Here is a 14,079-nt window from a genome sequence, read left to right on the forward strand (position 1 = left end):
CCGCTCCCCAAAAAACGCTGAAAGATTACCTTCACATTGCTTTCTTCCTTGCTGGGCTTACTTGTGGCTGCTTTGTCAAGCGATATGCTTCCCGCACTGTGCTTCGCATACTTAAAAGATCAAACAGCACGTGTTGATTTTTGATTGTTTGCTTTTCTCTCTCTCTCTCTCTCTCTCTTGCTCTGACATTCTCTGCTCCTGACGGAGGGGGTGTGAGCAGGTGGGCTGTTCGCACCCCTAGACGATATGGACGCTTGTCTAAAAATGCTGAAAGATTACCTTCACATTGCTCCCTTCTGTGCAGCTGCTTTGTCAAGCGACATGCTTCCCACACGGTGCTTCGCATACTTAAAAACTCGAAAGGCACGTATTGATTTTTGATTTTCTCTGCCTCTCTCACTCTCTCTGACATTCTCTGCTCCTGACGGAGGGGGTGTGAGCAGGGGGGCTGTTCGCACACTGACCTAGAGGATACGGACGCTCTTCTAAAAAATGCTGAAAGACTACCTTCACAATTGCTCCCTTCCTTGCAGCTGCTTTGTCCGGCGGTGCTTCGCATACTTAAAAGCCAAACAGCCCTATTGATTTTTAATTGTTTGCTTTTTTCTCTCTCTCTCTCTGACATTCTCTGCTCCTGATGCACACTCCTTTGAAGAGGAAGATATGTTTGCATTCTTTTAATTGTGAGACGGAACTGTCATCTCTGTCTTGTCATGGAGCACAGTTTAAACTTTTGAAAAAGAGACAAATGTTTGTTTGCAGTGTTTGAATAACGTTCCTGTCTCTCTACAACCTCCTGTGTTTCTGCGCAAATCTGTGACCCAAGCATGACAATATAAAAATAACCATATAAACATATGGTTTCTACTTCACGGATTTTCAACTTTCGCGGGGGGTTCTGGAATGCAACCCCCGCGATTGAGGAGGGATTACTGTACATCATTCTAAACATTGTCACCTTCTATATACTCCCCCTCCCGATCTCTACACTACTCCATACGTATCTTCCATTGATTGAAAGAGTGCTAAAAGTCTTCTTGTTTGATGCTCTTCAACAGGCTTGCCTTTTTTGTCTTCACTTTATCAATTGAAGAAAAATGTGTTCCTTTCAGGTCACTTTTTATTTTCGGGAACAAGTAAAAATCACAGGGAGCTAAACTGGGCGAATAGGGAGGATGATCGAGGACGGTAATGTTTTTGTCAGTCAAAAACTGCTTTACAGAAAAAGCATTGTGCTTGGGAGTGTTGTCTTGTCTTGTCTCGCTGTTTGATTTTTTTCACTCGACATTATAGCGGCAACTCGTGTAGCGATTGTTGTGCAAATACTGACTGGGCTATTCACAGGATATACCTAGCCGGTCAGCGGTTTGAGATGGCGTGTAGGAGGGGATATAGTTCTATGATTCACATCCAGCCGACCTCCAGATGGTTTTCCAGGAAAGCCCCAAGCCCAGTTCGGTTATTTTTGTGTCTCACCTCGTATGTCTAAAGATTGTAAGATGCTATAAGAATTTTCCAGTGATAACATCACATGGAAGAGATTGAGGGATATTTTAATTGTGTCATTATCATGTATCAATAGCAGTATTGTCATGTGTAAAGAGTAAAAAAATATTCATTTGCACATAGAAAAGATAAATTACATTTCACTGCAGTATTTTTCCATCTTAAATATCCAGAGAAAGTTTCTGTATTTTTGCAAAAAGCTTGTAATGTACAGTTTACGCTAAGGTGAGTTGAGCAACCTTTAAGCAGATCGAGAGATTTTGTTTTTTGTCCAAATTTCAGTTTCAAACATCATCTGAACTTTTATTGCTTCTTTTATACCTGATTATTTAATACTATTATTTTTTTTAATTCTAAACTGGGAGACTCTGTAATTCTTAAAGGAATACTTTACCCAATAATGGTATTTTATATATATATATATTACTTGTCCCATGTAGTTTTGAAGTGATGGCTGAGAAATTTTTTTCTCATGTCTTCATGGACTTTTTATATTATTTGCTGTTGTACAGCATGGAACACAATAGAGGATTTATTATATCAGAAGCTTTGTTATCAACATTTTGCAAGAAGACATGACTTTAAAGTTTTCTTGGTCATTACTACAAACTACATGGGGTAAGTGACTAATATAAAGTTAAGTTTGAGTGGAGTGTTTCTTTAACAGCCACCAGCATGAAGGATATGTTGTACTACATTTTGTATATTCTAATGTCGGTACAGTAAATGTTGATTCTGTATTTTAAGTAAAAATGGAGAATGAAATAAACGATCCATCATCAAAACTAATGGATATATGATTTTTCCTTCTTTTTTGCTTATGATGCACTGCTAATATGGACGTCTACAAAGGCTCAGGTAAGTGGTATTTATTCCATGTTGCATAGCAAAATTTACACTACTGCTCCATTTTGTTAAAATTATTTCTTAATTCTTCTGATATTTTTATTTTGAAATGGAACTTGTTATGAATGAAATTCAACTTGCCTGTTTGCCCTTTGTCTACATATGTAAAATGGATAACAAAATTAGCATAAAGTGTTTTTTAAAAATTTCAATCTCATAGTATATATTACTTCTACAGAGTATTGTTTAAACTGAAGAAAGATTCCATTATCATTTAAAATATTTAGCCTTAAGAAGAATTTTAAATATGTAGTCATATGTTACTTATTAGTATAATTCAGCTATATTATTTTCAGTAACAGGTCCTGTAACAGAAAGCAGTGTGTATAATTCACTCTGTCACCAACACTTTAATAAGGTCTCATTTTGACCCAGCAGTAATAATATGTGGCAATTACAAGCATGTGACTTTGGAAGGAATAATGACAAACTTCCATCAGTTTGTGTCATGTTCCACTCAAGAAAATAGCAGGCTGGGCCTGCTCTATTCAAACATCACAGATGCCTTTAAGCATTACCTTCTGGTACCTATAGGCAGATCTGCCCACAATCTGATTGATCTTATTCCCAGCTACAAGCCTGTTATTAGAAGGTAACCTGTTACCACCAGGACAGTGAGGAAGTGCTGCCTCAAGGCTGAAATGGCTCTGACTGACTGACTGACTGACTGCAAATGACGGAGTGGGAAATGATGCACAGGTTAATTGGGGATAATATTGAGGGACTCGGCATTCGAATTACAGACTATATTAACTTTTGTGTTAACACTGTGGTACCCTTAAAGACAGTGTGTTGCTTTCTAAACAGAAAGTCTACTAAATGTGAAAAAGAGAGCATTCACATCTGCTGACAAAGAGGCTCTGAAGGACACACAGTGAATGCTAATATAAAAGCTGAGGGAAGAAAAGGAACCTTACAACGCTAAAATAGAAAAGAAGCTCATTGAGAATAACATGAAAGATGTCTGGAATGGACTGGGCTTAATTACTGGACTCAAGCAATCCATGGTTCAGGTGCTAGAAAGGGATGTGGACAAAGCTAACACCCAGAATCAATTTTTTAATAGAGATACCTTCCCACTGCCTCCCACACCATCCCAACTACATCAACAACACCTACCTCTTCAACTGGAATGCCCAGTGATGAGTCCACCTCTGATCATCAGTAAGGACCAAGTGAGGAGACAACTGAGAAAGCTGCACAGAGGAATATCCATGGGACCTGATGGTGTCTGTCCTCAAGTTCTTAAGGCCTGAATTTTGTGGTTACCTACAGTATGTCACCTATTCAGTCTGTCCCTGAGGCTTCAGAAGGTGCAGCTGCTGTGGAAAACATCCTGTTCCAAAGAAGACAGGTGCCTCTTCATTTAATGACTGCAGACCGGTGGCACTTATATCTCACATAATGAACACCTTTGAGAGGCTAGTCTTGGACTATTTCAGTCTTCTTGTATAAACCATTGGAGTGGAGGATGCAATTATCTATCTGCTCCACAAAACTTTTTCTAAGCTGGCAGCACTGTGAGGATTATGTTTTTTGAGTTCTCCGTTGCCTTTGATACCATTGTCTAGATTTGGGCCTGATGGGATTTCTGGGTTATCCAGCTCTCTTTCCCAGGCTAAGCGGTGAAAGATGTGGAGGCAATGGTGATCTTTGTACCCTTTAATATTTACCTTGCAGTTCTAGATCTCTGGTCCTATCCCCTGATGTTGAGACTTAAACAAGTTTGGTTACCTTTTGCAGGCCATTGTCTCACAGACCTGTATTTAACATCTCTAACCCTGCTTAGCCTTTCAATGAACCCCCTAGGGTGACACTCTCCCCACCTGAACATATGAGACCAGAAAAAAATAATTCATTAAAGCACAAAAATAAAATACAAAGTTAAAAAATAATATACAATATAAGTAATAGAAAAATGGTATTCTTATAGCAGTTTAGTGGTGATAACACTGATTCAGTCCTTCCTCTCTATCTTCAAGATGACTTATCTATTTTACAAATTTCAATCCATTTTTATAAGAAAAAAAAACTGCACAAAATTGTTTGGATCTTCCTCTTTGTTACTTCACTTTTGCTCCACGCTGGACTTTCTCTCTCTGGATGGTGTAACATAAACAATTTCTTTTTTGTAACTACTGACCCATCAAACACATGATTAACATATTCATTTCTTTGCATTGTTATTTAATTACTTCTGATTACATGTATCTCATCATCATTATTATGTCGGGCAGACCGCCTTTTGTAAGACTCAAGGATTGTGCTTCTGATATGGATGTGAGCAACAATGGAGCACCACAAGAGACAGCCCTGTCTCCTGTTCTCTGTACACCTCAGACTATAAATATAACACCAGGTCACGTCACTTGCAGAAATTCTCAGATAATTATGGGGTATATGAAAAAAAGCCAATGTGACAGAGTATAGGAATCAGGTGCATAATTTTGTTTTTTGGTACAGAAATAAATGTGTGCATAGCAGCATCAACAAAGTCAAGGAACTGATTATTGACCAAAGATCCTCTCTGTCCGGTCAGTATTCAGCGAGTAGATGTAGAGGAAGTGCATTCCTACAAGTACTTGGGGGTCAACATCAATGACAGGTTGGATTCCTCTCGTAACACAGAGTAATTATTTATGAAAGGGTAGAGCAGACTCTCTTTTTCTCAGGAGTCTGCGTTCCTTTAATGTGAGTAGTGACATCCTTTACATCTTCTACAACTATGTGATGGCCATTGCAATTTTCTATGCTGTTGTGTACTTGATGCATTTTTTAATTTTTTTTAAATGTGTTTCAATAAAAAGTCAAATTTCTCAATAGGGATAAAAAAGATCTATCTATCTAATCATGTCACAGTCTAAAAAAGGTACAGCTAAGAATTAAACATACTGCAATATTTCTATGGTCATGCAAGTTTAAAAAGCATTTATTCCTTATGTTCTTTTAGACAAAAAAAATTCATTGTTATGACTAAATTTTGACATATTTATATTTTATAAAATATAATATTAGTTGAGTTTTTGTGATTTTATAATAAACTATTTATAATAACAGGTATACTACCCTTGATTTGTATATTCATCTTTTCAGTTTATTGTTGAGTTTACTGTTGAACATCATTTTATATTTCTGCATGGCAAATGATGGCAGTGTTACCAATAAACATTTAACAATATTTCATTTACATTAATCTGCAGTGTATCAAGACAAATGAATAAAGGGCATAATTATTTTTATGCAGCTTGTGTCCTAATTTTTCAGTCAATTAGCAGCCATTAAGTTGTTCCATCAATTAAACCAAAATTCAATAATTTTTTAAGTCTAGTATTAAAATATAGTAACAAAAATCAACAGCATTTAAATGAGATTCTCTTGGCTGAACAAGTAATCTGAATACTAGGAAGGACAATGAGGCAGAAAAATGCATTTATACAGTTCATTATTCAAAATCTGTTGAATGCTTGCATTGGAAACTGCTAAGACTGCTTCTGTCTAACCTGCCACATTAGTATAACATTTTGAAATGTATAATAGGGTACTGCAGTACATAAAGCTGCTTCCTCACACGTCCACTGCGTTCGAAACCCAGGCCCGGTCACTGGCAGTGTGGAGTTTCAGATCCTCTGGATATTAAAATTTCATCTCCCATCCCAAAGCTGTGCATGCTACATTTAGTTGATTGGTCATACATTTTTTTAGCAGGATCACAAGATAGATCTGAGCCCTGCTTGAGTCCAGTAATCCATGCTTTGTCCATTCCAGACCTCTTTCATGTTATTCTAAGTGAGTTCCTTTTCTGTTATAGCTTGGTAAGCTTCCTCTTTTTCACCGGACTTTTGAATGCTCTCTTTTTCACATCCAGCAGACCTTTTAGTTTTATAGTCATCCAAGGCTTATTGTTTGGAAAGCGACACACTATCTTCATTGAAACCATAGTCTGTGATGCAGTGACTGAGTCTCTCAATGTCATCCCCCTGATTTGCTAGTCTGCCATTTGGAAGCAGTCATTAAGAGCCATTTCAGCCTCCAGGCTCCACTTTCTCACTGTCCTGGTGGTAACAGGTTATCCTGCTTCTCTAAGTATGAATTGTTCTTCATGCTTCATTCTTAGTGTGTAGCTTTGTGAAACTTTTTATTTGTATTAGTAACATCAATGGTGCAATGCCTGTGACTAATGTTTTAATATATAAACTGTTATACTTAATAATTATAACATACAATGATTTCAAGTTATTAAATATATATGTTTAAAGAAGAACATGTTGTTAATTAACCTTTAGAAATTAACCAAGTAATACTGTTTTGTGTAATATATACAGGTGTATGAGGCAATCCCATGTTACAGCGAATGCAGTCAGAACATCTGGGTGACAGAGCCTTGGTCATCTTGTACAATCAACTCAATTGACAAAGTGCCGGAATGTGGGGAAGGGGTGCAAAGTAGGAAAGTAAAGTAAGTACTTTTAATTGTTTTAATATCCATCCATCCATCCATTTTCCAACCCGCTGAATCCGAACACAGGGTCACGGGGGTCTGCTGGAGCCAGTCCCAGCCAACACAGGGCACAAGGCAGGAACCAATTCCGGGCAGGGTGCCAGCCCACCGCAAGACACACATAAACACACCCGTACACGAAGCACACACTAGGGCCAATTTAGAAACGCCAATCCACCTAACCTGCATGTTTTTGGACTGTGGGAGGAAACCGGAGCGCCCGGTTAATATTAAAAAATATATTTTTTCAATTTGTTTCTTTATTGTTCTTCAGTGCTGTCCTTTTGTGGCTTTGTTCATTCATTCATGTTTCAGTGTCGGGAAAGTCATTAACTCACCATGACTACAAAAGGTTACAAGTGAGTTTAGAAATAAATGTTTAGTAAAATGTTTTCAAGTAGAATATAATTTAATTATCCTGTCACTATTAGTAGTTTTATAACAGATGCCGCATTTCTAGCCATTGTCTATACTACCAAATGTTATGAGAATATAAATATGTATGAAAATGGCCAATGGATGTATTCCAATTGAATAAATATGATTTCTCTGGATTGTATCAATAACCACACTATGTGCTTCTTATGGCTGCTCCCGTTAGGGGTCTCCATAGCGGATCATCCTTTTCCATGTCTTTCTGTCCTCTGCATCTTGTTCTGTTACACCCATCACCTGCATGTCCTCTCTCACCACATCCATTAACCTTCTCTTAGGCCTTCCTCTTTTCCTCTTGCTTGGCAGCTCTATGCTTAACATCCTCCTCCCAATATACCCAGCATCTCTCCTCTGCACATGTCCAAACCAACGCAATCTCGCCTCTCTGACTTTGTCTCCAAACCATCCAACCTGAGCTGACCCTCTAATGTCCTCATTTCTAATCTTGTCCATCCTCGTCATGCCCTGAGCAATTCTTAGCATCTTTAACTCTGCCACCTCCAGCCCTGTCTCCTGCTTTCTGGTCAGTGCCACCGTCTCCAACCCATATAACATAGCTGGTCTCACTACCGTCCTGTAGACCTTGCCTTTCACTCTTGCTGATACCCGTTTGTCACAAATTACTCCTGACACTCTTCTCCACCCATTCCACCCTGCCTGCACTCTCTTTTTCACCTCTCTTCCACAATTCCCATTACTCTGTACTGTTGATTGCAAGTATTTAAACTCATCTACCATTGACAACTCTACTCCTTGAATCCTCACCATTCCACTGACCTCCCTCTCATTTACACACATGTATTCTCTCTTGTTCCTACTGACCTTCATTCCTCTCCTCTCAATTGTATCAATGACCACACTATAGAAGAAAAAAACAAGAGTTCTGCTGGTCACAACTCTTGGGACTAAAGTTACTATCCCTGATATATCAATATCTACTGTATGTTGCATTCTTCCCTCATTAGTATGGGTCATGCAGTAAGTGGTATGTGATGTTAGTTTACAACTCTAAATATGGCCCGCGTGAGTGAGTGTGCATGTGTGTGGAGTAGTCAGAACATTGGGTGACTGACTGGCATTGTACCTAGGGTTTATTCCCGCTTTGTACCTAGTGCTGCTAGTACACTTTAATGGAATAAACATGTTCTGAAAACGATCGGATGGATAGATAAATGGATAAGTACTATTATCTAAAATTAGATTTAATAAGCAGATGCTCAGAGCTGCAATTTTATTGCTTTGTTAGTAGAATGTTTGAAAAATTCTGATAAGTACATCTCATTCGGCCCAGCAAAGCTCACCAATATTGTCCACCTAATTTCTCTAAAATAACATCAGTTGACATTTGAAAGTTGTTACTTGGTAATTTATCCCAAGTGTCCATTGTTCTCTGAGTGAGGAACAACTTTCCTAACATTTGTGAAAAGTAAACTAAGCAGTACATTAGTGCTGTGGCTTACTTTGATGCCTCATGAAACATGCTTGCTAGGTCTGAATCCTCTGTCCAGCTATTGACTATGGGTAGTCTACTGTATACATGCTCCCCATATATACATGAGTTCCCATCCAGGTACTATGATTTTCTCACCAAGAACTTGCTGGTAAAGTTAATTGTGAAAGGGGCATCAGTTCTGCATATGTGAGTGTGTTCAGGAGTGGACTGGTGAACTGTCAAGGGTTGTTTACCTCATTGTGCCCAGTGCTGAATGGATAGACTCTGTCCCCTCTTAACTAGCTTAAGCATGTTTTAACGTGTTATGTTTTTATAGACATTCAATCTATTAATATACATATACCAAAGCATGTGCTATTTAGTTGTTTTAATTTTCTGAATGTTTAAAGCTTGTAGAATTAAATGGAAAACATCAGTAATTTTAATTTTGAATCTACAGTCCATTTCAAAGTTCCCCCTTATACTTGCACTGTCCTCTTAGGATGGAATGTTTGGCAGGTAAAGTAGCTTAAAGTTAGATCCAAATTATTGTCCTTTAAATAGCTCAGAATCAGTAATATTCCTTTTAACATATAGAAAGTTTGTATTATGCACAGTTTGTTAGTTGATATGCTATACTTGCTGTGCTGCGATAAAATGACAGTAGTAATGGGCAGTGCCAGTGTTTCCACCCTAACTTTCCACAAAGACTTAGATCATGTAATTGAAAAAATATAGAAAAACATAGACATACTAAACAAGGTAAACATATAAAATGTCTAACTAAATACAATAGCAGTACACTTCTGCCACATATTCTGCCATATTGTAATCCAATAATGCAGCAAAACTCAATAACACCTTAGAATGCTAACATTCATTATCAAACAAATTCCACTACAACGAACTTCAAAAGAATGGCGTCTGAGTGACACATTAACGGTGTGGACGATGCAGTAACGAAGGCGTCGATAGGATGTGACAAATCATGTGAGTGAGTCATGATGCGACGTCAAGACATGCTAAATATAATTTAGTGATGCACAGAGTTGATAAGTTTTTCGTTAACACGTATGAAACCATTAACTGATGTACAAAAGAAGTTTTAGTTAAAAAATTGTGTCAAAAGAATTACTGAATGGGATGAAAAAACCTAGATTCTGGAGTCAAAAACATAGAAACCTGGACAGGACCACAAAAACATAGACCTGTGGAAAAGCATAGGAGTGGCCACACTGGCCAGTGCAGTCTGTCTTTTCCCATTCAAGCTTCCACTGTTGATGTTGTTTATCAAGTCCGGAAAGGCCCATTTAATCTGTGTATGAATATTCAAGAAGTAAATCTTGAGATACTTATAGGTCTTTGTTACTGTGTTCATCACATGTATCAGGGATTTAATTTTTCGAGTGTCACTTACTGTCATGCAGCTTTCAATGCTGGTGGTACAAAACAACGCCGGGTGCATAAGTGGAGCTAATAAATAGGTGATAAACTGTGTAGATAGTGTAAGCTTTTATTCAATTATTTTGAAATATGTCAGAACTGAAAAACACCTTCTATTAGGTGTTCAGGCTAACACATGCTGAAGCAGGATTCTCAAAAGTCATTCCCAAATGTCTTTGGCCTTTTTCCACCTTTGTGTAAGTTTATTACAATATATACAGGATAATACAATTTTTAAACATCTGATGAATGGTACAAAATGAACTGGGAAAGGCTGTAGAGACTGCAACCCAATTTGGATTAAGTGGATCAAATGAGTGACTTAAGGGCTTTATGGTAATGGAACTTTGTTAAGTTAGATCACTTGCATGTAAAATTTTAATGGAAGCAGAGAAAAGTTAAATTGTGGATATGGAATATTTATAATTATGAAGTAAAATAGTAAATGAGATCCAGTTAGTCATTTCACACCTGAACAACTTTTGTTTTGCATTAAAAGCAAATATTTCAAGAAAATTTGTACGCACTATTGTAGGTGCTTACCTGGACATTATTTAGTCTACAAAAGACACTGATAGCTAAGACACACACAATCTCCTAGTACAGGCGGAACAACTCCAAACAAAGTATTCAGATGCTTTAGGGGTGGCAGACGTTAATTAGGGAGATCAAAGACATTTCACACTCCTGGTTCTAAAGCCCCTTCAAAAAGTGACAGTCTGTGATGATATGGAAGCAAATCTAAAGTGAGCCTAGCTGTTCTTTAAATAGACTCGGTTTGTTGTGGCTTTTTAAATATGGGCATGTAAAAGTGAAACATCAAAAAGAAGGACATTTAAGCACATAAAATGACTTTTATATATACAGTAAGTCTTATATCTTACATTATATATCATATTATATCTTATACAGCTCTGACTATTCAATTTCATATAAAAACCACAAATGATATGGCTGAAAAGCTGGGAGATGCTAGATATGTAGTAAGTGCCTGTCACCTCACAAAGGGGTATGGTATAGCACCATTAACAGAAAAGTCATGACAACAACATTGTTTTTCTGTTCTATTTGAGGTTATTGATGCTCCAGGGACATTGCAATGTTTGAATAATAGATTGTTAAAATTATTTTACATACATTCTACTGCCTAACTGTACACAACGGAGTGGTGGCTCTGAGGCTAGGGATCTGCAATGGCAATCGGAAGGTTGCCGGTTCGAATCCCGTAAATGCCAATAGGGACTCTGCTCTGTTGGGCCCTTGAGCAAGGCCCTTTACCTGCAATTGCTGAGCGCTTTGAGTAGTGAGAAAAGCGCTATATAAATGCAAAGAATTACAACATGATTATAATCTGAAAGATCAGTGAGGTGCATTTACAGGTTGTGAGAGAATGAGGTGACAATGATAAAGACCTGGAGTACCAGCCTGGTCATCCCATATAACTGGTTTGCAGAAAACAAAGAAAAAATGCACAAACAATCGCAGAGACATCTTTACAGATGCAAGTTTAGAACGGAACTGATAAAGATGGCAGAGCTTTTTTAGTCCTTCCAGCAGGAAGTTGTGCATTCAGGTGGATGGACACCAGAAGTGACATCAGAGGTGTTATTGTCATCAATCATTTGGTCTACAGAGGAAGGAATAGAAAAAGGCATTAGGACACAGCCCAGCCTCTGGAGTGACGGTAGAATTACAGTCACTAGATCCCATCAGCTGTCCCCTATGCGTGTGCACATGTGTGACAAGGTTATTTGATTTCATCACAACTCACCTCAGTTTTAGACCAGAAGTTCACATCTGTTCCTATAGTTGTTTAAGTAAAGTGTGTTGATTTTAAAATTCCTGTAAAATTTAATATGGTATTATTTGATTTATTTATATCAAATTCATGTTTGATGCCTACAGGTGTACAAATATCACAAATGAGGGTCCAAGTATAATTGTGGATGATGCCTTGTGTGATCAAGAAGAAATGCCCTTAAGGGCACAGACCTGTTTTTTCCCATGTCCTGAAGACTGTGCAATGTCCAATTGGGAACCATGGAGCATTTGCCCCCAGGTAGGTGCACTAGTTTAAAATGTCTCTGTATCCTAAAGTGCTAAGCAGTAATATTTATAGGTGTCATAGAGCAGTGGCTGCAGTCTCCCTTGTTGCCTATACAGGGAACCAGTACAACCAGTCACAAGACTGGGCTTGATTGGGCTACTTTAGTATAAAAGTAAATGTCATGCTGACCAGTAAACACCTGGCCACACAGTAGTTAGCACTGCTACCGGACATGCAGTGTGAAGTTGGAGTCGTGCTGTGTCTGTTGTCTGCATGTTTTTTAAAAGCCATTCAGTTCTAAACTCGAGGTGTTGCAGCTTCATGCTTGGCAGTTCATAGACAGGAGATTTTCCTGGACAGTAAGAAGTTGTAAGGCTCTACTTAATTTATATCATTTTAAATATTTAAATCTTTATTGCTGTGTTTTGCCAGATCATGACAATGTCACAGGGTATGACAAGGATCTAATGCCAGTCAAGACAGACCGGGCACCAGCATCTCATTGTCTGATTGATTTTCTGTGACACAAACTGGCGTATTTCACTAGTCATTAGCAAAAGAAGTACAGATATTATTAGTGAAGTAAGTTAGTGTTTATGTTAGAGAAGTCTGCACACATACTGGAAAATTCTGGTATGGCCTATTGAAATATATCCATCCATCCATTTTCCAACCTGCTGAATCCGAACACAGGGTCACGGGGGTCTGCTGGAGCCAATCCCAGCCAACATAGGGCACAAGGCAGGAATCAATCCCAGGCAGGGTGCCAACCCACCGCAGGACACACACAAACACACCCACACACCAAACACACACTAGGGCCAATTTAGAATCGCCAATCCACCTAACCTGTCTTTGGACTGTGGGAGGAAACTGGAACGCAGACACGGGGAGAACATACAAACTCCATGCAGGGAGGACCCAGGAAGCGAACCCAGGTCTCCTAACTGTGAGGCAGCAGCGCTACCACTGCACCACCATGCTGCCCTTTATATGAAATATATCGACATGAATATTTACTGGAGTAATAGGGTGTTGTACCATGTTAGCCATTATGGATGCAATGAGAAGTCAAGCAAAATGAAAACTTTTTTTGGCTAACTAAAAAGATTACCATGTGCAAGCTTTTGAGGCAACTCAGGCTCCTTCCTTGGGCAAGATGTAATTGATTACAATTGTAATTTGATCACAAACTGCTTGAAGAAGGGGCCTGAGTTGTCTCGAAAGCTTGCATATTGTATTCTTTTTAGTTAGCCAATAAAAGGTGTCATTTTGCTTGACTTCTCATTGCATGAATATTTACTAGATATTTTTATATACAATCACACACTGGATAATTAGAATGTAGTAAGCACAACAATTAGAATGTATAATATGATTAAGCACTTATTTTAATTAAGCACTTGTTTTAACTTTGTGATTCTGCACCATATAAGACATTATTTTTAATCTCACCAATATACGTTAAGCACTGTTAAGCACTGAGCCTTAGACAGTTAAAACCCTGCAATGCACTGATGTGCACCGTTTCTTACATGTCACTACTCCTGCAATATAAAATGGCGCCCTGAAAGCCGATGCCAAAGACTAGGTGGAGGATTAGTAATAAGGGAGCATGGTGAATAAGGTTGGGAAGACAAAGATGGCAAAATGCCTTAAGGTGTTGAGTATTACCATAATGAGTAATGGGCATGGATAAGCCTAACCGAATGTTGAAGTGGGCTTGACTGAAAGTTACAGGACGAAGATGGAAAAATGCCATATTAGGTGGTCTCCATTAGTATAAGCAGGAGTGTCAAAGTATTTCATCCA

General features: G+C 38.3%; 1 protein-coding gene across 1 annotated transcript in view; it reads left to right on the forward strand.

Annotated features, from left to right (window-relative positions):
• The window catches only part of thsd7ba (thrombospondin, type I, domain containing 7Ba), a 1,117,993-nt gene that overhangs the window by 1,021,791 nt on the left and 82,123 nt on the right, over positions 1 to 14,079 (forward strand). The window contains exons 17-18 of the mRNA XM_051931000.1: positions 6,735 to 6,868; positions 12,126 to 12,279. Coding sequence (XP_051786960.1) covers positions 6,735 to 6,868; positions 12,126 to 12,279 — 288 coding nt within the window. The remainder of the gene's footprint in view (positions 1 to 6,734; positions 6,869 to 12,125; positions 12,280 to 14,079) is intronic.

This window comes from Erpetoichthys calabaricus, chromosome 8 (genome assembly GCF_900747795.2).
Source record: "Erpetoichthys calabaricus chromosome 8, fErpCal1.3, whole genome shotgun sequence".
NCBI classification, from domain to species: domain Eukaryota; kingdom Metazoa; phylum Chordata; class Cladistia; order Polypteriformes; family Polypteridae; genus Erpetoichthys; species Erpetoichthys calabaricus.